Source organism: Serinus canaria, chromosome 1A (genome assembly GCF_022539315.1).
Source record: "Serinus canaria isolate serCan28SL12 chromosome 1A, serCan2020, whole genome shotgun sequence".
Classification (NCBI taxonomy): Eukaryota; Metazoa; Chordata; class Aves; order Passeriformes; family Fringillidae; genus Serinus; species Serinus canaria.
The window spans coordinates 3053225-3080791 of NC_066314.1; the positions used below are offsets into that span (position 1 = coordinate 3053225).

The following is a 27567-nucleotide window of genomic DNA, read 5'->3' on the forward strand; positions in this document are numbered from 1 at the left end:
AAGGGAAGATCCTTGGCAAAGCCACAAGAAGCCTTCCCTTTGGATTAACCTCTCTGGCCACACGGTGCCTCTGCTGCTCAACAAATACTGCAGAGCTGAGCAAAGTTTCTGCTGGTTAATCACCAGCTGTAATCCATGAACTGCGCTGGTGCGAGCAGCATCGATCTGCTCGGGACAAAGGCAGGTCAATATTTGATCATCCTGAAGTGCTCTCGTTAGCTGGGACTGTCAGTCCTGCAGAAGCCACGTTCCCCTGGCTCAAACAAATCATTGATTTGCACGATGCTACAGAACACAGAGCCGAGGCTGCCAGGCTCCGTGCACACCCCCGGCACAGAGGACAATGAGTTTGGATCGAATTCCTGTCACACAAATCCGACCTGACACGATGCACTGCTCACCAGCAACACCATTCACAGCTCTCTGGCCATTCCTGAACTTCCCCTGCCGGCTCACCAGGGCCTCTCAAGGTGTATCTTTTGGGTTCTTTCAGCCATCCAAGGTGGACACACAACAGTTAAGAGCTTGGTTAATTAGAGAATTGTCACAAAGAGTATTTAATCATCTGACTGAAGCTGAGGATACACAAGCAATGAGATCAAGTGGTAAAGGTGCACAGCAGCAGTACATTTAAGTACTAAAAGGTTGCAGAATTTTGGCTGGTTGCATTAACAGTGCTAATTTTGATCTCAATGGAAGCAACAGCTCAGCTGGAATATTCCCCCAGTATCTACATTTGTACTGTATAAACTCTATGTTACTTAACAAAGCCTCAGCAAAGGTAGCACACCACAAAGCCCAGCAGTGATGTAAAACTTTCTGTGTCAATAGGAAAAAAACCGCCACGTTCCAAAGGAACAATTTAATCAGATTTCATTTCCCACACCGAGTGGATTCTTCTGCAGACATCTGATTTGCCATCCGCTGAAGTGCACAGTGTCTGAACAGTCTCAAGTGACAGGTTAAAAACACTTCATTTGTACAGTCCTCCCTGAAGACAAGCCTGGCCTCTGACATACTGTTCCTTTCTAAGTGATTAAACACTAGTATGAGGTTTTGAAATTTATTTCTAATGCAGCAGGACTACAAAAGTTACACAAAGAACATGATAAAGAGGCAATACAATCAAAGCAAGCAGACACTCGAGCTCTGAAAAAGACACTTGACTAACTCTTTATTTCAAGAGTCCAAATCATCTTTGCACACACAGGACTTCCACCAAGTTCAACAGGAGCCACAGCGGGTGCAGCAACGATACCTGACTGGCATGAACACTGCTGGACAGAAAGTTTTGCAGTTTCATATAAATATTTACATCTGCCAGTGTGTACTGAATGCTCACGGACACTGAATACAGAGTTTCTAATGCTGGGTATGCATGTCCTTCATTCAACCTCACAGTGCAGCACCAAGCCCTTACAGTGTTTATAAAGAAGGCTTTCAGCAAAAGGAAGAATACATTTTCTATACATATGCATCAGCTCATTTTCATAGATTTATGCTAAGAAGGCCTCCCTCACATTCAGATCTAGGTCTAAAATGCTTTGACAAGGGAGCTGCACTTACATGGGAAGGAGACAAGCTGTTGGGAGCAATGCCCTGTACACGTACACATGGACAAACGCACACAGAAACGCTTCACATGGAAATGAAGACAATCTGCTTCAGAAATCCTACACCCAACCTGGGGTCAGGTTTGCAGAGGTTGGGGATATGTGTGGTGGAAGACCCAGTTCTGCCAGGCTCACTGGGGACCCAAAGGGTTTCTCAGTGGATGAGCACAGCAGCAAAGAGATCAATCCCTGAAAAGGGGCCCGTGTGGGCAGTGACCGCACTCCTGTTTTCCAGCTGTATCTCAGCTTCCCTCTTGCCTGCCAGGTTTAAGTGGAAGGCCCCAGAGAACAGGAGATAGGGATGTAGGTCATCAGTTTAGATGGAGTCTCAGAAGCAATTAGACATGACTGTCAGCAAAACTCTGGGAAGAGGAGACAGACGGTTCGGAACACACGCTCGCCTTCCCGCGACACACCGTGAGTGCAAGACTCAGGACATCAATTACATCATCTCAACACCTGCCAGTGTCCTGCCACCAAGTTATTCAGCTGCTGAGGATGGAGTTGTAGGATAAAGCAATACATCATGACTAGTTACAAATGAGGAAAGAAAAACCTCTTCCCCCTCTTCCTCAGGAAACACAAAATAAAACCCATCATCTTTTAATCCCAGACAACTCACAAATCTCAAATTTTCCCCCATAGGCAAAAAGATCACTGCATGACTGGGTTTTATTTCTTTTTCTTTTTCCCCCACCTTTTCATCTTACATTTGCTAACTCAAAATCCAAAGTCAGAAAAAATATATATATTTAGTCAGAAGTACGTCAGTTACATTTTATTAACCTACTCCAAGGGAAAAGCTCCAGGGATTCACCATACAAGTATAAAACCCCTTTCAAACACCTAGGGGTTACTATATTAACTTCATCCCAGCAGTCAATCAATGCAGTAAAAAAATTAAAATACTGAAAATGGATGCTTTTCCCCTCTTCCATGTGTCCAGTGATTGCTCCATTACAGGGTGATGAGGTCCACCAGGTTGCCTTTAGGAGGGGTCATGTTGTCTGGGAAGAAGTTGACTAACGTGTCAAACAGCTGAGTTCTCTGGGCATACGTGTGGTCAACGTCTGAAAATCCTGGGGGAGGAAGGAAAGGGGAAAGTCAGTCACTCCTCCCAATCCCAAACACTCAGTTTAGCTGTGGAATTGTCCATTTGGGATAAATGTTAACAGCTCCCTCTGCCTCCACTAATAAGGCTACCAGCTCTCCGTCCCACTGCTGTAAGCACATATAGAGAGATTATGTCACCCTAAGCCAGCACTGCCATCAAGATGCCATAAAAAGTAATAAACAAATGCCTGTCAAGCTCACTGACAGCCTTGAAGAAATGGGGGAAGCAGGAGTTCTCAGGGGACTGCTCTCATGTCCCAGAAAACAAAATCCATGCAGCTATTTTTATTTGGTGCCTCATTTCTTCTGTCCTCGGGCTTTCTTCATTATCTTCACTGCCATAGCCAGAACTGCTCCTTGGATTGCTTGGAGTTTTCCTTGAGATAAGCTGTGCTGACAGCAGGAGTCCCAACTCAGAATTGGTATTTACTCACTGGACTTGCACCTGGCTGCATCTTGGCACACAGGAGCTTTGCAAACGGGTTTCTGGAGTGTTGCCTCCCAACACAGCAGGGTTTGGTTTGCATTGTTTTTCCAAATGCTACACTAAAACCATCAGCAAGAACAATAGGATAGGCACACAACGATCTCCACTTTGGATTACTTCCATTGCTGCTATCTCAAAGGAATGCTTTTTAATTCAGTGAACTCACTCCTCAGTTAATCAAAGTCAATCAAGTTAATCAAATCAAGGAGAGCTGGAGTTTTTATTTTCAAAGCACCTCTTGATGTACATATCCTCCTATTGTAAATCTAAAATCTGGGTAAAGTATAGTACTGAGTCAAGAACTAATTCACCGTCTAAAATGCTTAAAACTAGGGAAAAATGTTGAGGGTGGTAAAGCACTGGCACAGGTTGCCCAGGGAAGCTGTGGATGTCCCATACCTGAAGTGTTCAAGGCCAGGCTGGATAGGGCTCGGAGCAAACTGGGATAGTGGAAGGCATCCCTGCCCATGGCAGAGGGGGTTGGAACGAGATGATTTTTGAAGGTCCCTTCCAGCCCAAACTATTTTATGAGTCTATGAAAAATCTAACTTTTTTGAAACTTGGGTTTCCTTTCTTTAAAAGAAGTTTGGTCTTATCGGTCAACTTGATGTCTTCCAAACCACAGGAACTCAGCAGTGCTTCCTCATGCAGCAGGGCAGAACTGCAGTGGGCTTTAACCTTCCCTCAGTTTCTTAGATTGGAAATTATACCTCCATCAAAAACTGAAGTCATCCATTCTGTTAGTGAGAGCTCAGTGACTTGAGGACACTCCATAAAAGGATGTAATTTCTGCCTGTACCTTTCCTACAGCTTGCCCAGGATGAGTCTCTGAGATCTCTCAAAGAGTTAACTGGACAGAGCAGTGAAACAAATCATGGCTTTGGCTCAGTCCTCCTGTTTCCAGCCCTTCACGCCACTGTTTTCTCCACTCTTGACACCCTGCCCAAAGAACTCGTTCTGCAGAGAACAGAGCGAACCAAACTACTCCAGGAATTGCAGTTATCACAGCAAACAGAGCCGTAGCCATGCTGTGAGATTCCAAAGTGACATGACAGGAGGTGCTTTATTCTGACCAAAGCTTCTGTTTACTTGGGTAACAGCAAAGAATCAGATGTAATAAGAGACACAAAATGATCCCAGGAGGCATTGGTTTAAAACCACTGATGTTGACAGATGTTTTAAATATGGGCTTGAGGTATTGGACAGTGGTCATTATAAATAACCTCTCAAATGTCTGGGTAGTGGCACTTTGCATATTGAAAAGAGCCTGCAATGTTCATAGGAGCTATAACACTTGATATAAAACCCAGTAGAAACTAAGAGCAATTATCAAAGGGAACATCATGTAATTCCTCTGACACACAATACTCACCAAGAGTCGTGAAATCCGAGCCAGACTTAAATAATGCTGAGGCAAGAAGCTGAAACTGCAGAAGAAAAGGTAAAGGGACAAAGAAAGAAAAAAGTGTTATTAACCACAAAGGCAAAAAACCCCAAGGGATTCATAGAAGTACAAGTAGCTTTAGAGTTGCTGTGTTTTCTCTACACAATCCTCCTAACTCCTGTGCCATACACATGAATAACAGCAGCAGGCACTTTCACATGAGCACCACAATTTGTCACCTTGGCACAAGCTAGATGGTTTTTCCTAGAATTAGAGCAGTGTTGATGCAATGAAAGGTATTTGACTGAGAGTTCTAAAAATCTCTTTTTTTTACATAGAATTTTTTGCCTTTTTGGCAGAAGGTAGAGTCCCTTCCACACAATAACATTCCCAGGGATTAACATGGTATAGGCTCAGCAGGCAGGGATTAGATGGCACAAAAACAGGGTAACTGCTGGAGTGAGCATGAACTTCAGGAACACAGAGAAAGCTCTGCCCCACAGAGAGAAGCTGTGGATGCCCCAACCCTGGCAGTGTTGAAGGCCAGATGGGACTGAGCAATCCGATCTATTGGGTGGCATCCCTGCCCATGGCAGGGGGTTTGGAACTCAATGATCCTTAACATCCCATCCAACCCAAACCATTCTATGATTCTAATAACAACCATTCTGAACTGCCAGAGATCTCACATCACAAATTTAAGGCAATATCTTCTTAACTAAAAATAAAAATCCTTTGTTTGGGAACATCAAGACCATGAATAAAAACATTTTACTTAACGCATTCATGGTTTTATTCTCCCTTCATGTTTCACTGATAGACGGTGACCACAGTGTGCTCCTCTGCCCCTGACTGCTGTTTCTAGGAACCCAAGGAACAGCAAAGCTTAGTGCTTTGTCATGCTCCTGCAAAGAAAGAGTTGATTCCTTAAAGCCTTGGAATCTTGTGTCTCCTGCCTGTGTGTCTTTTCAGCACACAGCCTGAAGGGAAAAGAAGGGAGGAAAAAAACCAGAAGAGAAGCAAATATGTTCAGGGAAGGAGTGGAAAGAACAGCCAGGCATTACATATCCATCAGTTTAATTTCAATTTCAATAAAAAATGGGAACACAGACAGTTTGTAGGCATGTAGGAGTGGAGAAGGTGATGAGTAGCAGCCAACGTGAATTTGGCAACAACAAGTTGTAGCACATCAATCTGATTTCTCCTATGAGGCAGAGGGCCCTAGGGATGGGACTTGGCAATAGACCTTGTCCATTCTGACTTTCACAGGAATTCTAACACTTTTATATGAGATATAAGGCACATTGTCAAGGCATTACTTAGATTAAGCCAACAGGGAAAGGCAAACAGGTCAAATAACTTTTCTGTGGGTGGCCATCAATGGTTTGACATCAAAATGGAGCCTTGAATCAGGAGTGATTCATCTGTGCCCCAGGGTCAGGATCACCCTGGGTTTTCAGTGATAACCTGCTTGGCAGAACAGGGCAGGATCACCAGACCTTACACCACACTCAGACTGACTGCCAGCAAGGAACAGACAGCCTTCCCAACTGTTTTTCCACTTAATCCAAATTATAATGATGGATTGAGGTGCATTTCACCAGGGCCAAGTGCAAATCAACATAAACAGGAAAAATGAGGAATACAGAACAGGTGCAGAGGCTCTGTGAAAATGCACTTAGGCACTACAACAGATCAGTATCACTTTATTATAAAACTGACAAATGCATGAAAAGGAGCAGAATCTTTAAATAAAATAAAGGAGCAGAATCTTTAAATAAAATACTTTTGCTGTTATCAAGGTTTTAAAGTCTCCTCTGCAATAAGGAGCCCACTTTGGGATGCCCTATATCAGCCAGCAACAGATGAGGAAAGCACTAGAAAAAAAATTAAGTGTTAAAAGCAAATTCTACAAAGAAAGCTCAAAGGAGTGAGGGCTACAGAGAACGATGGCCAAACGCAAAACTGCCAGATGCAAAAAGTAGAAAGAAGTAGAAAAAGAAGAAGTAGAAAAAGTGCTACAGAAAGCAGATCTACAACCAAGTGCAAGAAGCTACAAAAACACTTCAGTAAGATCAGTTTCAATGTGACATCAAGGGAAAAATCAAAAATAAGGACTGTAGTGTCTGGGTAAGTCTGCATCCTTTGGGGAGGGTATGGTGAGAAAGACACAGAACTGACAAACTGGAGATGAGGGGAAAGGGGCTGTAAAGTGCCCTCCTGAGTGCAAGGCCTGGTCACACTAAACCACTGCAATGCCACACGTGGATTCCACCATGAGCCTCATTTGTGAGAGCAGCCTGGCTTCCCAGCAGCACTGTACTTCAACAGCTGCCCAGCAGAAATAGCTCCAAAAATTCCAATAAAACCCGTGGCTAAATCTGTGCAGCTTGTGAGAGCAAATGCCACGCTCTGGCCATCCCTCCTCCCACGATGGCCTCACGGGCTCGCTGCCAGATGCCTGGTGGCACACCAGGCTGGCATAAAGCGGGTGCCACGTGCTCCCAGGGGTTCCCATGCTCCTGCAGCAATGCCCTGCTGGGAGCACAAAGCCACACTGGGGCTCAGGTGCCTGACTAAGAGGCCGGATGAGCAGGGTTCAGCCAAGAACTTGCTGAACTGAGACCAAAACCCCACTGCAAATGGCCTCTGCCAAGTTTCCAGCCTCATCTGCACCAGGCATGATGGATTTTCACGGCTGTGAGTTTCTTTGCAGCTTTGTGGGGAAGGAGGATCCTGTTCCCTTCTCCACTGATGGCACCACACTTGAGTTAACCTTGAGGGCTGTTGTTTGTTTGGTTTGAAATTTAATTTGTGTATCAGCTCACACTTGAAAAGCACTTTCTGATAGAAAAGTCAAGGATGTGAGTTAAGTACATCAGTTAAGGACAGTGCTGAACCTAAGCTGGTTCACTCTGCATTTGTATTACAATCCCAAACCCTACAATGTTCTCCTATAGGATTCCTGTGTTCTCCCCAAAGTGTAGGACAGTTACTGCTCACTCAATACCAGGTCTCCTACATACCATTCCCAGCAGATATCCAAGGTACTATTTTCTTTACAAAGTACAAGCTCTGCTCTAAAGAAGGAATTAATTTCTTCATCGACCTTCTTATCATATTAATTGTTATTCTAACAGATGGCACTTCAAACTCTGATTAATTTTGGGTCTATTTGAAATCAACAGTATCTGATTTTTCAAAATATGTAGTGTTATGCAACAGCTTCTGAATTCACAGAAAAGCATGGCCCTCAAGCAAATCACACCTCAGATCTCTCCCATCAGGCATCAGAATGAAACACCCAATTAATGACCATCTAGGAAAAACAATTTGCTTAATATCACACAGCAACTCTGTTATGGAGACAAGAGCAGAATTCAATTATCCAGCAGAAGCATCCAACTGCTTTAATCACACCACCACCCATTTTCTTCTGACAATCCCTCTGGCTCACTGGCTTCATCCATTCCAAATTAAGCCTCCACTCAAAAGACAGCATTTCCCTTTGTTACACAATTAACTTCTCTCTCGGAGATCCAACCAACCTCCTGAACAGAGACAGGGGTTCCTTGGAGATAAACAGATCTGGTGAACTAACAGAAGGTTATATACTATTTCTATTTTCACATATTTGCTGCACACCTCTGCCTTTGCACAAACAAAATGATTAAGGGGGAATGAGTAGCTCTCGTTTGGGATACCTGGCCGGTTGTATGAATCAGACACAATTCCTCCTCCTCCTCTGTAATGCCTGTGTGTGAGTGCTCAAATCACAGCATAAACCATTTCCTCAGCTTTGACCAGCTCTCTGGGGCTGGTGACTCCCAGCACGGGCTCAAAGAGGCAAAGGGAAGCCCAAACCCTTTGAGGATGGAGCTGTTGCTGAAATTGGGAAGGCTGAACGCTGGTTCTGTAAAGGCTCCTTGGCTCCATAACAGAGTTGTGCTCCTGCAGCACTCAGGCTCTGAGGCTTTACAAAGAATCACAGCAGGACACAAAGAGGAGAAACAGACTTTTCTTAGCTCCTTCCTAGAACTATTTTTCCCATTTGGGCTTCAATTTTCCCAGAAATACCAGTCTAATGCAGATTCAAACAATACTTTTGGGCCCTTCTGGCTTTATCTGTCAAACTTATTAAAGACAAGGTCTTAAGAATGGAAAGTATGAAGCAGCCTTGAACAGAGGCCTCCAGCCTCAGTCTACAAGCAAGTCAGGCCTCAGATTGGCCTCCAGGTCCTTGCTCTTTCTCCTACCGTGTTCCAAGAAAAACATACTGTGAGTTTTCCTTGTGCTTTGTATCTGTTTTACAACAATCATGGGATTGAGCTTCATCAGTTGTTAAATCTCCATGTACAAAATCATCCTGCTGTCTCATACGTGGAAAGCACTGGACATTTTTTGGTCATCTTGATTTCTACTGCAGCCCATTTAACAGCAGCAAAGTTCTGGGTATGATAACTGCAGTGTTCAAGGAGCATCTTTACCTTTTATACATGAACTACTGAAGTTTCTGTGATTTAAAAGCACCTGTTTTTCTCTAAGCAAAAAATCTGGAATTCAATTTGATATTTATTTTGACCATCCTTTTATCTTTAAAAACCTGTTGTTGTAATCTTCCACCAAATTCACATTTGTGTGTGACAGAGAAGAACAGCCATTCCAGCAGAAAATTTTACATCAGCAAATGACTCGTTTATGCAACTTTTAGTCTGTTAAATCACAGGCAAAATTCCCCACTTTCTAGAAATTTACCCTCCTTTTCCTATAGTGTCAGGGCTATTAACCCACAGCCACTAAAAAGATCCACTGCATTTGGGAACACTGAACTGACTGAGGAGGTTTAAGTGATGTCAAGCAGAATCACAGTTAAAGACTGGATCTGCATTTGTGGGCAGAGAAGTTGCTGGCACACAGCCTGCAGCTACTAAATCAAGCACCCAGGCAATACCTGTTACTTGCAGGCATCCACTTCACTTCAGAGCAATAAAAAAGGGGGAAAAAAACCAGTCCTCTTAGCATCTCTAAAATTCACAGCAACAGAATGAAAATCTTGGGGTATGTTCCTACTATCAATCATTCATGCTACTTTAAACAAAATCAGTTACTAAGGCCAAAGTAAGTTTCAAGAACAGTCTGTTTGTTTTCCTTGGCATCCAACTGCAAACAGCTGAACAGACTTGCCTAACTAAGTCAGAAGGAATTACTTCTATTACAAAGCAAGCAAGCTTCACCACAAGGGGAAATTCTGCTTGTAATGGTATATAACACCACCCAGATCTCCATCCATAAAACATGAAGCCATACAGGGCCAGTCTCCAGATTACTGCACGAAGTTGGGGATGAAACTATTCAGCCTGGTCCTTCCCAAATTTAACAGCTGCCCTGGAAAGAGGGAAAACAGGCAGGAACTGATTCCCTAAAGCTCTAAGATGCCTTACAGCATTCAATGGCTGCAGCCAATCACATCTATCACCTTTGCTATTAATCGAGATACAAATTAAATAAAGGCAGGGTATGGAAGTGTCTGGGCTGAGAGACACAATCAAACTGGTGCTTGAAATTCGATATGGAATCCAAAATGCCTGCGTCAGTCCTTTGGAAAGCACAGGAGCTATTTGAAGATGCAATGCCAGAGCAAAAAGCCAACTCGATGTGATAACCGGAAGGTAAATTGACGTCAACTGGAAATGCACCCAGTCAGTACCAGCCCAGCAGCTGGCTCTGTGCCACAGCCCTGGCAGATCTGTCCCAGAGGAAAAAAAAGCTTTGGAAGTTAAAGCTTTATGACCAGCACAATGAATAATAATTTAAAAATAAAAAAACAAACAAAAAACAGAATAGCAAAACCCAAACGAAAAAGCGTCCCAGAAATTGTCAGATGATTTTTGGAGATGGCTGGAATGGATGGAAGCTTTAATTCTGCTGAGTGGTGTGTGCTGATCCGACAGCCCAGCATGACAGACAGAAGCTATTGGATTTTGTTTGGATCAGACATTAGGCCTGCAGAGAGAGAATCCACAATATATTCACTCAGCTGGACTGAGCTATGTAAGCTCGTTCTCTGGATCATTAATGTTCAGAACGCCAGTCTGCTCTCTGAAAAGGGGTAATTCTTTTTTTCAAACATTTTATTCTATTTCTACTGCTATGATACAGCATCTACATTCCCCCAAAATCTCAGAGGAGCCATGCAGGCATGTAAATTCTCCATTCCTACAAGGTGGACAAGTTGAATACTGAGCTGGGCAAAGGAGGATATTAAAGGGTTTTCTGTGCCAGATGTGCCCAACACACAGCTTCTGCAGCAGCTCCCTCGGTCTGTGGGCGACAGGAGGCAGCAGGAACCAGGAGAGGAGCTTGCTCATCACACCACAGATGTTTGCTGTTCAGGGAATAAAAACAAGGCCCAGCCAGCCATGAGATGCAAGATCTCCTTAGGAATAACTGGCTGAGGAGAGACAGGCTACCAGAACACAGGTGTGACATGAAGAAAAAAGAAGATCAGAGAACACAGGACACATCTTATAGGAGTGGGAGGGAAAAAGAGAGCATCAGGATGGGGGCTTGTACTCTGTGGGTTAGTACAGGCTCAAACAGGAAGAAGAAACCTTGAATTCTGGGTTCAGTTTTAGGCCCCTCACAACAAGAAAGTCACAGAGGGGATGGAGTACATCCAGGGAGGGGAACTGAGCTGGGGAAGGGTCTGAGGCACCAGGAGAGGCTGAGGGAGCTGGGAAAGGAGCTCAGCCTGGAGAAAGGGAGGCTCAGGGAGGACCTTCTGGCTCAGCACAACTCCTGACTGGAGGGGGAAGCCAGGGCAGGGTCACTCCCAAGTAATAAAACACAGGAGAAGAGGAAATGGCCTCAAATTAAGACTGGGTATCAGGAAAAACTTCACCAGAGGGGTTGTCCAGCTCTGGCACGGGCTGCCTGGGGAAGTATAATCCCCATCCCTGGAGGTATTTAAAAGCCATACAGATGTGGTACTTGGGGACATGGTTTAGTGGTGGCCTTGGAAGTGCTGAGGCAATGGTCGCACTTGAAGACCTTAAAGGTCTTTTCCAATCTCAAAGACTCTGGAAGTGTCACCACACTGGGAAGATGACACACATTGGGGGGAAAAAAAAAAATCTCCTTTCCTACTTAGAGAAAAGCAGGATCATCTGCTGTCTTTCCTACGCTAGAAATGGCTAGAAAGGATGTGAAACTACTTGATATGGAACAATTTGAACAAGAAAACATTCACAAACAACAGAGAGTCACAGCACTTAAATATTTTGTTGAATCACATGTTTATAAACACTGATTAGAATTTATGACAAATGTTATCACTTCTGAGATCCTGATCAGGATGAACCCTACAATTCCATCCTGTGGACACACAAGAATATTCTTGTACTCTCCCCCAAGACCTTTCAGTGTCTGTATAATCTTTTCTTTAGCTAAAGTAGCAAGTTAAAGCCACCAGATTTAGAGATTTAATCCAGGGACTCAGCATGGACTAGAACTGCCCCTCCTCCTATCATGACTTTATAAAAGGAGCTGTTGAATCCCTTCCCAAGTCATTAAGGAAAGAAGGCAGCAAGAACCCCAGACTCTTCCTTATCTACCCATCAGGAGCTGAATGCTGGCACATCTCAGCTGCCCAAACTCCATGTGGGAATTAATGCCAGAGTCAAATCAACCACCTTATCTGACCCTTCTCACTATTTCTTTAATCCATTTTGTGAAGTGACACGTGCTGCTGTACTGGAATCAAAACAGGAAATGGGAACAAATTCCTGGAATAAAGAACATGCCTACTGGATAATATTCAAAAGGCAAAGGACATAAGATTTTAAGGGCAGCAAGCAGTGTATAGGTATAAACTACTTCAAGAAATATTGATCATCTTTGGAAAAGCTTTCCCTCCCCAGAGATGCTGAATATTGAGAAGCCTGAGCACAAGTAAGTCTCTATTCCCTTTCTACTGCACAACCAACTACAGACTGGTGACATTTCAGAGAGTTTACATTTCAATTAAAGCTCCCAAAATATACACCAGCACTCTGGAATTAAAACATGGCTTAGCCTTCACTCTTAGGAGTACAAAAGGTATTTTATCTGGACCTGCAGTTGTTACATGACTGTTTCCAAAACAGTGTGACTTAAGTGCAGAGAAATACATGATACAGCAAAGTGTCTGGCACCTGCTGAGCTTTTACAAATTGAATAAAACCCAGGTTTAAGAGGCCCAAAACTTTCAATGAGAATGCAGTTGAAATTTCTTTAGGACAAGGTTCATTGATCCTCACCTCCTTTGTCTCCTCAGGGTCTGAGTGATCCACAGTTACATATAAATCATTCTGCAGGTACTTCAGTGCACTAAGAGGGTCAGTCTGAGCTTTCTCCTCAAACCTGCAAAGAGACAGAAAACCTGAGCACAGCCATATCCTTCAAGTCTAAGTACTACTGGTTCAACAGAGAGCAAAACCCATCTACCAAACCCAGTATTTCCAAAGAAAACCTCATTAATGGCAGCTGAGCCTCATGTTTGCTGGAATTTCAAGGCAGACTGAAACATGGAAGAGGGCTTTTTGGGGTGTAAAGGCCAAAAAAAAAAAAAAAAGAGGGCAAAGTATTACATTCTTACTAAAAATATTCAAAAGCATATGCACAGAGACTTCTTGATATATAAATATAAAATCTTGAGTACAGCTTGTCTTCCACAAATGAAGTAAGATGTGAGTAGCACCTCAGAGCAGACACAGGCAAGCCCTGAGCACTTCAGTCCCTGGGATATTAACATCCCACCCTTGGAAAGAGCACAGCTCCACAAAAATCCTGTGCACCACCACCATTATTTCCTCATTTTCTTTTAATGAACAGGAACTGCAACTTCTCTGAATTCCCTCAAGAAGTGAACAGAGCCCTCAGGATATGATTCTGGGCTCAGCATACTCAGTGAGCAGAGCTGCTTCCCTGCAGCACTGAGCTGGTTGCATAAGCCTAGAAAGGATGAGGTTTAAAATCATCTTTTTCCTCCTCTCACCTACCCCTGAGTGCAGCATCACACTGTCTGTCATCTTATCATATTGTTATTTTTTTTATTTGGGTCATCTAGCTGGCTATTTATACCTCAGTGGACATGTGCAGCCTGAATTTTGAAACTGCCTAAAGATGTCAGGGATTGAGCAGCACAGGGAGCACAAAGACCTTGTCTGTCACCTGATGTATCTGACAGTTTGGTCACTATACATGGTTTCAAACACTGCCATAGGTTTTCTTAGATGACATCACCACGGTCCAGAGAGTGGAACCACTGCCACCCTGCTCTTTCACTTTAAATGAGTGGAACCACTGCCACCCTGCTCTTTCCCACCTGCCCAGCCTCTCTGACTGGTACTGAACAAGTTCAGAGGAAAAACAGGACCCAGGCTGATGCTGTGGCTTTGCTGTGGATGCAAGGCCAGTATCTGTTCTGCTACCCAGAGTTTGGGGCAGTGCAGATAAAGGGCAGCCAGTGACTCCACAGCAATTCAGCTCCAGCCAGGCACCCATCCCTCCATCCCTGGCTGCTCAGGTTTGCCTCCCTCACACAGACCCCAAAAATGGGAGCACAGTGCATTAATCCCAAGCTTCTGCCAGGTAACACACAGCAACATTTCCTTCAAGTACAATTTAAGCAAGTAGAAACAAATAATTCAGAGCTGTCTCTGGAGGCTGCACAGCTGCATTTCCATTCCACCACATCTGGGTTTAATAAGCCTCCCAGATAACTGGGCAAGGCCTTTATTCACTCTTGTAGGTATTCACATCTACTGTGAGGCTAATCTCAGTGCCTCACCCAGCCACAGTGGCTGTGAGTTGAGTACAGCAATTTGCTTGCTGCCTCAGAAATAAAATACCATCAGGTATTTTAACCTGACCTTCTAACTCTTGGCAGAGCCTGATAACAAAGTATTCTCCCCCAGAATGCAGGGAGAGCTATTTACTGCTTTCAAATGATTTGCTGGGTCCTGAAAGGCTCTCTCACTCCTGCAATTTCTTGACTAAGGCAACACCATAAGCTTGATTTTGAAAAGCTATTGCCCTTAACAGCAAATATAAGGCAGCTCGGAAGCATCCAAAGTGCAAGAAGCACTGCAGTGTAGCTGAATTCTGCCTAAGTGAGCTCTTTCAGGAGTTCCTGAATGAGAAACTCTGATGACCTCACCACGGTTGAGTCTCAGATGTGCAAAGGCATCCAGCCCCCAGACTTCATTAGCATCCTTGCAGGCTGTTACTATCTCCAAGCAGTGTTTCCAAAACATACTCCATTTCCTTGGGAGGTGACAGCACCAAAACACATGTTGATGAGCAGCAGAGTGAAAAGGGAATCTAAAAATTCCCCATGACTCCCCACACAATAACCAGATTTTTCTACTTTTAGAACAGCATGGGCAAAATGAATCAAGTTAATTTTGCAGTTTAGCCCTGGCCCACTGCTTTTTATTAAAATAATTAAGAAATGTGCAGAAGGTTTAGAAGGGACCTTGAAGATCATCTAGTTTCATATAACCAACAAAATGACATTTCACAAAATGGTTTATGAGAAATTTGAGTCTTAGAAACTTGAAAAAAAAAAAAAGACACCTGGAAAAGAAAATTGCAAACCACCTCTGTTTCTATACCTGTGCTTTCTGATGAGGTATTTGCAGTGTCTTAGCAGATATTCCTTTGAAGGTCGACAGAGCTTCAGAGACCAGAAATCATCTAATCTCATCTTTGGAGAGCAGGATTTACCAGGATTCCCTCCAAATAAGTAATGAACCTAAGGAAATGAGAGGCAGATCAAAAAATTGATTGTTTGTGTAAACCCACTGAACAAAGACAATTTACTATGTCAGCAGCTTTGCAGAGGTTTATTCTGGTGGGATAAACTCTGCCTTTCAGACAAGTTGCTCCTTCTTATTATCAGCCTCACTTTGTCCCTTTGGAGATGAAGAAAGTTCTCCTAAACAATTTAGATTTTAAGATAATAAAAGAGTTGTACTGTTAGAACATCCCTTTAGCAGACACCTGAGATATTTATAAATGAACATCCAAAATTCATGCAAACTCTTTCTTTAGGAAAAGCCTATGAGCACGATAAATCCTTCAGCACTGACAAGTGAGCTGGAAGTCCTAAAGATGTCCAAAGTAAAGGGAGAGCAAGCCCAGTCCAGCACAATCTAGACTTAGAGAGAGGCAAACTTCCAGAAGAATGGAAGTGTCACAAAAGAACTGTTTATTTCTTTGCTACATTTTTCTTCCCATCGTGTGGTAATTTCAGACTCTGAACTGTTGATATTAAACATGCTACAAAGGACCTTCAAATACTGAAGTTTAACAAGTCCAACAGCCTACCTTTCCCCATGGCTTTAAAAATAATCACTCAAAACAATGTATTCTGCATCCTACTGCTGAAGGCTCTCCTTATTTATATCAGAGGAGTTTAGAAAGGTCATTGGAACAGAGGTTTCTAAAAATAAGACTCTTCAAAACAAGCACATCAAACAGCTCCTCAGATAAAGCTGGGCAACTGTGATGATTTAGAAACCTTCAGAGTAACTCAGAAAATACTACTCTCTCATGGTGCCTTACACATAAAAGTAAGAGCAGAACAGTATTTATTTATTTACTGTACCATTACAGTGAAGACAACAAGCAATCCAATTTCCCCATACAGAATCTGCACCCATTCCTCCTTAAAATCCCTCAAGTTTTGGGCTAGCTGGGTTTCCCAGATTTGATTAACATCCCACAGAATGCAAGACTAAAATATGATTATTTTTAACTCAGACTGTTTCAGACTAGGGAGAATTTTTAGAAAAATCCATGAAAGGACCAGTAAATGTGCCACAGTAATTTAAATTCATGAGTTTATGAACCTAATCTCTGGGTTTGTACTTTACAGCTTAATATGTACAAAGCTTTAAGTTCACTGAGCTGTCATATACACTAAACCAAATTTTAAGTCTATTTAAGTATGAATGTGTCCATTGGAGGCTGACAGTGCTAAAGAATGACAGTTCCTTCTGACAGGCAGGGCAAAGTCAGGCACCTCTGATTCAGAGGATTCTTCTTAACTGTGATTAGTTAATTCAAACACATCTTTTCCTAGAAATTTTGGGAACTATCTGTTCTCATTTATTCACCAACAGGTGGGATTAAATCCCTGAGGATAATGAATGAAGCTTTGTGCGTTCTGAAGTGTGAGAACAGATCTCATGTTTACTTCATAGTGACATTAAAAGTAGTTTGGCACCTTATTTCAAAATATGGGAAGTGAGAGTTATTCACCATATTAATCCAAACATTCAAAAAGGATATTTATTGTACCATCTTTAGGGAACTAGCTACATCTTCAGAGCAAAGACTTAAAAAAAAATAATCACTTTTTACCTTGTGCAACTCATCGTACACCAGCTGATGGGCAAACCTTGGGCAGGGCTCCTCTTCCTGAAGGCTTTTACCTGGATTCTCTTTTGCTGCTTGGTCATTCTTATAGACACAAGACCTGAAATTCAAAGCAGTAAAGAATTATTAGTTGTACCTACAGGAAGCACAAAAAGTTGCTGAAAGGCTGGAAGGTACAAATGATGTAAAACACCAAAGATTTTCTTACTTCTCTTTATGTTGTCCTCTATTATCCTACCCCATCCCATCCTTAGCTCTACAAAGAACCCAGCCAGCAATCAGAGGTTGTCTTGGCTGAAAACAGTCCTCAAGCACAAACCAAACAGGAAAAAATTCTAGAAAATTATTTGTCATGAGCTTTGGGGAGCTCTTCAGACATTACATTATTTGCCTACAGAACTGTCAGCATGAAGTATTTCTTTATTATGGACCCAGTAGAGCTTTAGACCACACATTATAGTAGAGGTAGTATTTCAGTGATTTCCAAGCAGACTTCAATTATAACTGAGAATTCACTTTTAAAAAACAACACTCACACCTTTTGAAGTGACTGACCCCACTTTAGAAGAGGCCTTGAAGACAAAATCTCTGCCAGTTCTGGAAAGGAACAGGGGCAACGAGCTACTAAGTACAAAGTCAGGAGATATTTTGTCAGAATATCCCTTTTGGCATGGAGACTTCTCCATCACCATTCATTGACTTGCACCAGTTTCCTCAGTTTCTAAGAACTAGAGCCATGTGCACTGCTATTTACAACTTACACTGGACTGAATTTGCTGCACTGGACCTGAACCCTGGCCTTGAACCCTCCCTGCAGGAAAAGCCTTTTTTAACTGCTCACTTCCCCTCATCCCCTCCACCTGGCTTCAATAAAGATGTTCACATGATTTCCCTCCCTCATTTGGATTATTGCCATTATTACCTCTAAAAACAATGGGAAAAAGAGGTGCCTAAAGGGAACTCAGCTGTCTTTCACAACTTTCAACAATTCCATGGTTAACAGAGGTTACAGAGCTGCCTTATGGAGACAGGATTGCTTTCTAAATGAAGTCAGTGTGGAAGTCAGAAGTTAGGACTTACCAGCTGTTCCTCACAATGTCATAGATCCAGAAGGAATTCCTCACGTTCTCTTCCCGCTTCTCCTTGTCTTTACTGAGCCCTGACAAGACGTGGATTTCATTCAGTTCAGGATCAATGGTGGCCCTTTGAGTGAAACCTGTCATTGGAACTGAGAAAAGAAAATAAAAGTTACACTCTGGAAACAACAGAGGATGCAGGAAGGGATGCAAACCTCAGGCAAATGAGTTTCCTTCTCCCTGCAATTCAGCAGATCACCATGCATAGACCAACTTCTTCCCTGTTAAAGCCAAGTCCAATGAAAATTCCTTTCTTCTCTTCCTATATCTGACTCTTGGAAGTAAAAACAAACCATTCTGAGAGCTGCTGTTTCCTAGGAAAAGATATGGACAGAGCCATTTGCAAGATGACCAGCTCAGAAATGAGGATTAGCTGCCTAATATAGAGCTGAATGACCAGATGACCCTTACAAATATGAATGGAGTGATTTTGTTATTATCTCATCTGTATAAGGAAGCATTGATTCCAGAAAGCTTAATTGCAAAAGCTGGGAAACTCCAAACAATTCAAGATGACCTCTCAATTCTGTAGCTCATAACCCTGCAGGACAAAGATATCAAAGAAGCTTTTTGTATTTTCTGAAGAGTTGTGGCGTAATTACCAAACTATTCTTCTGTGCCACCTTCAGATTCAGAAATATGGTGAAATCCTATGGATTCCAATAGTTTTCACCATAATTCCCCGAAAAAAAGGTCAGCAAATTTATTTGGCAGTGCTTTTTGTTTGTTGTGTAATTCCCCATTTCCTGTTTCCCTAGGCAACCATCCTTCCAAAATGTATTTGTGAAGGGCACGTGATCTTTGTTTACAGATCCTGTTTGTCTCCCTTCTCTTTCTGGGTCAGTTTACAAAGGCTGGTAAAGGTTCCTGGCCTTCGGTCAAGATTTTGGCACGAAAAATTCTCAGAACTCTTGTATTTTGCAAATTCTTCCTTGCAATTAACTGAACTGCCCCCACAGCCCAGAAAAAGAGCCCTATGTTAATAAAATATTTAATATTGCCGTTGGGGAATACACAAAATGGTATTTTGGAAACCCATTCTGTAACTGGTTTCATTCTCACACTTCACTCTTTTCATTAGGCCAGGAAAGCAATAAGGGAATGAAAAAATTCTGAGCAGAATCTGGTTTTCTACAATTTTAGCCCCTACTGAAGAATTTAGCAACACCATAAAACCTAAGCATTTCTTTTAAAAAAAAATTAAATGCTTCATTCTCATGTAAATTTAAATAGAAACTGGAATATATTTGGATAACTCATTCTCAGACTCCCTTTGACAAAATCCTTCCTTATGATTTTACAGGAGGAAGAGGCTTTGGAGCCCTCATCAGCATAAACCTGTCTAGTTTGGCCTCCAATTTTGCCATGAAGTTTTAAAGGAAAATGAATCCAGTTTACAAGTAAAATGGGTGGTAGCAAAGAGAAAAAAATAAGAGAATAACACTGACACAACAATGACTACACACCTTGTTTTATCTGCAAACCACAACGAACTTTGTTTTTAAATAAGGCAAATGAGGACTGTGAAAGTCATCCCATAAGGAAATTGAGAACAGAAAAACTGAGAACAGAAAGATGACTATAGACTAAAAATTGCTAATTTTTGAAAAGTATCGTGCAATATGTTTGCTTGCATAGTCAGGGACTAAGTTGCTGACCCAAAAGGATTAAATTCAAGGCCTGCTTGAGACGTTTCTGGCAGGAGAGCCATCTAAATTTGATCAGCAATGCTAATGCACATGGAAAATGTCTTTGCAACCCTATCTGCTGCTTTGAACATTTGAGACCAAGCTGGGAATATTACAGAAAAAAAAAAAAACCCTGTGCAAATCTTCAGAGCACTAATACCTCATTGAAATGAAAATTATAATAATCATGAGGAACATAGCTGCTCTCTTACCACTGATACTCAAAGCATCTGAAACTTGTCTATGGAAGTCCCATCCCTCCTCCTGAAATGTTGTTAAATAAATTAATTTTGTATCTCGTTTATGCTCGATTTCCCGAAGCTGAAATTATTATTTAAATAATGAAGGAGGGAAAAGCTGCCAAAGTTCAGCGCTGGTGGTTTTTTCCTCTTGATATTAAGAATAGAATTCATCTGCAGCAACTGCAATCAAACCAAGATTCAAGTCAAGTAATTCCAGGCTTCCCTCAGCTGTAAATCAATCTCTTCTTGAGACTGTTTGAAATGCAAGAATGCCCAGAAAAGTATCAGAAATATAAATCCCCACAATTACTAAGGGCCAGAGACAAGGAGTAACTTACATAAACTCTGTGACCTATCTAAGCAACTGGGTAGAAACTGTATTTAAGTAGTGCCTCAGGCAAGAAAGAGTTGACATCTGGTCTTTTGCAGAGGACAAAATGAGAAAGTTGGATGCAGTGTCATTAAAAAAACCCCATAACACAAATTTGATAAACAAGTCCCTGGAAAAAAAGAGAGAGTAAGACAAGATACTACAGAGTGGGCAGGAAAAGCTGTGATGCTTTAAACCCAACAGAAATGTCAAAAAGATGTTTTCCAAGGAAGTCTGATCCTTGCCAGAGCAAAAGGGCTCCATAAAAACCTCAGGACTGAAATACTTCCACTAGGGGGTAAGAGAGGTTCATCATCTGCAAGTGCAGCAGACTGGCAGGAAATGTTGGACAGAATTCAAACGAGAATGGTTGGACAGGGACACGGGCTGGAAACATCAGAAAAATACTTGTGACATTTAGGTAACAAAATGTACACTGGGAAGGAAATCTAATTGAGCATGGGCAACAAAATTGAACCTGCAAACATGGGTCTATAACACTGACAATAATTGATGGCTTAGGACATATTTTTTTAAATTTTAGGACTTGGGAGAAAAAAGTCAAATAACAAGGGGTGAGAACCAGAGCACTTCCAGATGTGTTATTTGCAATGTAGTAGATCCAAGGGGTGAATGAAGTGTTAAAAAGGCTCCATGCAAGTTCCCTCACTTGTGCTTCTCCACAGTAATGTAAGATCAGCTTTGGAGCAAATTCCCACCAATTCCACACCTTACAGGGCACCTCTTGGGTCAGCTGTAGGGATAAAACAGTGACTGAGGACTTAGCCCTGGGTGTTTTGAACACTGGCCTCTGGCTACATGGTATTAACCTGGCTCCTATGACAATACATCACTTATTGAAGAGGAAAAGCTGTAGAGAGAAATCATTGAACACCACACAAACCTAAAAAGTCTAGAAGATGGTGAATGCTTTTCCTTTGCTACTGAATGTTTTCTTCCCCCTTAATCTCATTAACCAGCCTATGGCAGAAAGGCAGTAACTACCTGAAAATAAGAGGTCTGAATCCTTGCCTGGGAACTTAGTATTTTCATTCATTTTTACATAGTAAGAATTAAAAGCTTGTGGCCTCAATATTTAAATACAACATTCAGCCACACAGGCCTGGAGTTTGCAGCCAGTTCCATAAGCAAGCAATAATACCTGAGCAAGCTCCGAGGAGATGCTGTGCAGCTCTGTACAGGGTAATTCCCACTTAAATACAACACACAGGGAAAGCTTTTCCCTGAAAGTGACACCTAGTCATGGAACAGCCACATTCCCACTACCACAGTCCCTTACAGGACTTGATAAACTCCCTTACAGGAGTTTATGGGATCACAGCGATCATTTAAACCAGCTGAATATTTTTTGGCTTGTGTGTGCAAACAGCTACAGTTGTTTCAAGCCCAAACTTGGCTGCTGCCAGTATTGAAGCAAGAAAATAGCTTTTACACAGAGACAGAGCTTTCAAAGCAGGAAATTTAAATTCATGAAATTCTAGGGTGGTTTGGGTTGGAAGGGACCTTAAAGATCAACCAGTGCCACCCCCTGCTACAGGCAGGGACCCCTTCCACTACTCCAGGTGGCTCCAACTCCCATCCAACCTGGCCTTGGACATTTTCAGGGATCCAGGGGTAGCCTCTGCCCTCTGGGCAACCTGAAGTCAAGTTTATGGTTACACAGATGTGGTTCTCATAGTACTGGACAGCATTTTGGAAACTAAATCTCATCACTTACATTTGAAGAGATACTACAGCAAATTTTCTACACACTTTGAAGCAAAACAATGGCAAAACAATCCTATAAATTTATAGTCTACAGACTGTGCCTGAAGGATGTGTGAAGGATAAACAAGGGAAGCAAGTTCACTGACAGGGTTTTAGTGCCACCTGAGTTGTGAAACCCTCAGAACATGTGACTGCCAGTCCCACTGCAAGCCATTCACAAGAATCCTCCCTCCTTGTGATGCCTTGTCATTACAAAATTGGGAGAAAACTTCATCACGTGGATACTGCTGCTCACCAAAAGCTGGCACCTCCCAGAGGATTAATTTTTAAAAAGTGGTAGGTGCAAATTATTCCAAGCCACTCCTTGTAGTTCCTACAAAGTGGAAGCAGCCCCTCCCCCAGACTTTAATGGAGCAAGTCCTGGTGAGTGATAGCACCAGGCCAGCTGTTGACACAGCAAGATAATGATTATCCTCTTGGATTTTTCCTGATGAGACTGCATCTGGCAGTCTGCCAAGGAGCAGCTAAGGAGACATCTGAGCAGTTTGGCTGTCATGTTGACAAAGCAACAATCCAATGTCCAATGCTCGGTGTCTCTGAAATTTTGGAAAAAAAAATCAGTCAGTAAATCTGAATGGAATTCTGGGCTATGGCAGCTCAGCAAGCAGTCACCAGATCTCTAGGATCTGGTGACTGCCTCTCCCCTCCTCACCTTCACAGGGAGAGGAAAGGATTTGGAGATTATTTCTGAGAAGGACCTCACAAGACGAAAAGCACATAAGGTCCCTCACAAAACAAAATGTTTCCATGGCAAGGGATGTGCTGGCCACTGGCAACACCTTACCTGAACACAGGCACAACATGCCAGGTGTCACTAAGAGGTGATGAAAACCACACACTGAGGCTGCCTGTCTGAGCTGGATCCCAGGCATGCTGAGCCAGCTGTACCATCTATTTTGATTCATGTTTTTCTGACTTTGCCTTGTTTCCTGGGCTGGGCTGTGTCGCCTCTGTCCGTGGTACTTAACCATGAAATTCCCCATCCATCAGGTGCACAGTTGTGTATGTGAAATGAGCACGAGCCCAACAAGAGCCCTGGGAGCTTCCCAGAGAGCTTAAAAACTAGGCTTAGTTTTAAAATCTGTAGGCTGCCCTTAAGAACAACTTCACCACTACAATGAGCCACAAGAACTTTTAAGGTTTGCTCCCATTTGACTTTGGAAGTTAGTTGATGCCAAGGAATCTAAGATGCTCTGCACATCCTCTTGCAGAAGAAATTCTCCCTCTGAGCAGGAGCTCTGACACACCACCTGAGTCAGGGCCAGAGGGGATTATCACAGAAAGCTCAACCTGAAATGTTGTCATGAGCTCCCTCAGAGATGAAGTGACTGTCCATAATTAGTCATGGGACTAAGGGACTCAGGAAAGCTCCCAGTCCAGCCCTTAGGGACACCTGGGACTGGTGGCATCTCCAGACCACCTGTATGTTTCAGATATACACCATTTTTGTTTGCTGGGGGGGTTTATGTTGCTTGAGTGTTATGTGCATTTTAAAGCAGTTAAAATATAAAACTGCTCTAAAACTATGTCCATCAACATAAACATTTCTGTCTTTCCTCCAAACACAAACTCTATTCAATGGTACTAAAACACCTCTAATTTGCACCTCTGTTGTCTTCCATCACATCCAAGACATCCTCACAGGTGCAGGTCTAAATTTGTTAGAATTTTGTATTTTACTTCAAATTAAGAAAATTTAAGTGATACTTATCGCCCATCATTCCCAAACACATCAGCCTTCCAAGGAGCTGGTCAAAGGATCAGCATCAGACGCACAAACAAAAGCAAAGAAACGCTGAACAGCACAAATATCTCAGAAGATGAAAGCAGCAAAACCAACATATCATTACCATGGTTTTATAACATCGCAACAACTCTGTGTTATGATAATCCTTATTATCCATTTCACTACTTTTTTAAAAAAATTCCCTACTCCACGAGATATTTAAACAAATGCACAATTAAGTTCTTTTAGAAAGGGTAAAAATCAAAATAGCTCAACTAAGAATAGAACTGAATGCCACATGCGAGCCAGGAACAAAATGTAATCATGGGACTTTATAGGAACATCTAGGTCAGGCATCCTCAACTTGACTCATCACACTGAGCAGCTTAAAACTTCACAGCCACCAGGCAGACAATCACTTTGTTCAGACAGATCAAAATGGTGTATCACTACCTAACAAGAGCACAATAAAGACTTGCTTTTTTGGGGTGAAAATTGTGCTGTCAACATTTGCTGTCTGAATGTAATAAGCATTTTGTTCTCCTCCTGTTAAAATGCAAATTATCTCAGTGTTTTCTTTCAAAAGCAATGGAAACGTTCAAATCTCTTTGTTTACTTTCCACACACAGGAGAACAGTAAACCAAAAAAATCTACTTGTGAATTATTTCCAGTGAGTCATTTTCTTATTTAAAAAAATACAAAATCTTCTATTCATCACTTCAGGGCCTGTGGGAATGGGGAGAAGGGCTAAAAATTTACTTCATTTCTCATTTACTTTACTGAACACTGAAGTTCATGTATGAAAAGCAGAGCTCAGTGTCCAGACAAACTCAGTATCTTTAAACCTGTAGTAGACAAAGGTGTCAGCTTAAAGCCACAGATTTTCAAGCTTCTAGCTATGAAGACATGAAGCTTGAAAAGACCAAAATGGCAGAATGTTACGAAATTCCTGGAGTAAAAAAAAAAATCTATTATTTAAAAGCTCTAAGGACAACAAAAGGAGCGTGGGTGGGTTCAGAGCAGCATCAGACAACGTGCACCTGAATAAGGACTGTCAACAATATGAGCTGGCTCTTCCTTGGAAGCACTTGAATAAATAAATGACTCCAGAGAATTAGAGCTTGGGTACTTTTCTCCCTTACTGGAATAACTAAATTAATGGGCAAACAATAACTCATCACCACCAATAACTGACTTCACAATTTCAGTAAAATTACTTACTAAAAATTAAGCCTGATCAAAAGAAGGAGGGCAGCCTAAATTCAAGATTAATTACCTTCCTGGGGTTTTTAGTAACTGGAAGAAGAAGAGGCTGGGACTGAATATACAAAACCTGAGAAATACTCATAACTTCTGTCCCATAGTGGTACACAGTGCAACTCAAATTTCAAATTCTGACTGGCAGGATGAAGATCAGGGTAGCTGTAACAGGAAAATGATGTGCTTATACATGCAGAAAGGCTTTTTGGGAAGAAAGGAACATTTTTCTCTGTCATTTGAGGAGAAAAGGCATGAAATCAGTTCTTCATGGTTATGTTACAGGCCTTCTGGGTGTTTTTAAAGACTTCTGTCATACAGAACTACACACAGGATATGTAGCTCCAGTGCTATGAATCACACAGAACTGAAGCCCTGATCCCTCCTCTTCCCTTTTTTTGCCCTTTTCTGATATTTATTACAAATATAACAGGACAACAGCTTGGTCTCATCTTTCTGGCAAAAATAACTTCTGTCCCTCTACTCCAATTCTCTGCCTCTGAGAACCCTACCTGCCTTTCTGCAGATTAACTTTATCTTATGGCAATTTACACTTAGTGAAAACTAGAAAGATAAGAATTTACTTTCCCCTTTGCAGGCTTAAAGACTTTTTTTTCAGCTTTTTTTTTTTTTTTTTGTCTTTGTTAGCATTTCCAGAAGATGTATTTGTTATTATTTTGCTGGTTTTTTTGTTTTTCTTTGGAGGTGCTGTGTGGTTTCATGCATCAATTATTTGTATTGTGCTCAAGGTGGAGAGTGTCAAATGACAGAAAGAACAGAAGAGCTGGCAGAAGTTTAACCTGCATAGTGTGGAGCTTACCTGGGTATGGGGGCTTAGGTAAGGATGCCAACCTGATCCCACAGGTTGAACCTGGCCTTTCACCTCCATATTTCTCCTTTTACAATATTTATCTTTCACAGTATATTTCTCATTTGTACCAAGGGAATGAAATGATTATGCAGTTATCTTCTTACCCATCCCTGAATCTTTCTTTGTGCCATCTGAGATAATGTCCACGTGGTCACTGTCCACATCATAACTGAAGAAGTCGTTCAAGTAAGTCTTTGATCTCTGGCCACCAAACACATATAAGCAGCGATTTTTCTGGAAAAGGGGGGGAAAAAGAAATATTTACAAGTTCAAGACAGCATGTTGGTCAACTGTGATCATTAACAGCACTATTTATCACAGAATCATAAGTGGTTTGGGTGGGAAGGGACATTAAAGCCCATCCAGTTCCAATCCCCTTCCACTATCCCAGGTTGCTCCAAGTCCCATCCAACCTGGCCTGGAACACTTCCAGGGATCCAGGGACAGCCATTAATGAATCAAAGAGGAACAGAAATGTCTCTTCTAACTTTAACATCATTGTGCTCAGGTAACTGATGCAGCCCTGCCACATCTAACTTTGACTTCAGCACGTTAAAGCAGCAGCTCATCTTTCAAGTTTATTATTAAAGAATTAACAGGCCCCATCTCTAAAGTCCATCATAAAATCCCTGTTAAAAACACAACAGGAACAAAAGATAGGCTGTAGGAGAAACCATCCAAGTACCAGCACATTACTAAATTCAGTACAGGCAAATGGCAAGGAGCAAGCCAAGAATAACAGGTTTATTGCTTCTTTCAAGTCTGCCAAGTGGAAAGTCCGTAAGAGGCAGATTATTTTTCTTTCAAATGGTTGAGAAAACAGAAAAGGACTTAAACTTCCATGACCTGTGCTTACAGAAACCAGTATTCTTACATTTATGACGGACTCCTATTTGAAAGATCTTCAAGTTCTTGTGCAGAATTTTGTGGGGCAATATGTTTTCCACCAGATTTTAAAGAACCATTCAAAACTAAAAATAAAATTAAAAGCTCAGAAAGCCCAGTATTCACTGTAAAAATTCTGATCTTTCACTTGAAAGGGCAAGAGAAGTAAAATCCGCAATTTCTTCAAATTGGTTGGGTTTGAGTTGATGGTATCAGTAAATATTTAAATGTCACAACATTAATTTTAATTCTCTTTACTTCTCTTAAATAGACATGTGGTTGATGAACACATCTGAAAAGACAATATCAGGTAGGTGGCTTTTAATACCCGACATAGAATAAAATGTTATATACACCTCTCCCCCACCCTTCTGCTTCTCCATGAAGCTCTGGATGAAGTGTCCATAAATCCCAGCTGTTTACAGCTGTTTGCAGCTGCTCAGGACAACAAAGAGCAGGTGGATGCTCCAGCACCAAAGGTTCTGAAGCCTGTGCAACTCAATGCACACCCAACAACACAGAGTATCTACCAGACCAGAAGCTTTTAAATTGCTCTTCTACCTTAAAATCTTAAAAAGAATAC

At 41.9% G+C, this 27567-nt stretch overlaps 1 protein-coding gene across 3 annotated transcripts in view; it reads right to left on the reverse strand.

Annotated features, from left to right (window-relative positions):
- Positions 1-1148: 1148 nt before the first annotated feature.
- Positions 1149-27567, reverse strand: part of MKLN1 (muskelin 1) — a 95008-nt gene continuing 68589 nt past the window's right edge. For all 3 annotated transcript variants that reach the window (XM_009097456.4, XM_050982895.1, XM_050982906.1), the window contains 7 exons: positions 26204-26333; positions 18101-18248; positions 17006-17120; positions 15253-15392; positions 12895-12997; positions 4586-4640; positions 1149-2692 (listed from right to left, as the gene is read on the reverse strand). In XM_009097456.4, the coding sequence (XP_009095704.1) occupies positions 2571-2692; positions 4586-4640; positions 12895-12997; positions 15253-15392; positions 17006-17120; positions 18101-18248; positions 26204-26333 (813 nt within the window). In that variant the 3' untranslated portion in view covers positions 1149-2570. The remainder of the gene's footprint in view (positions 2693-4585; positions 4641-12894; positions 12998-15252; positions 15393-17005; positions 17121-18100; positions 18249-26203; positions 26334-27567) is intronic.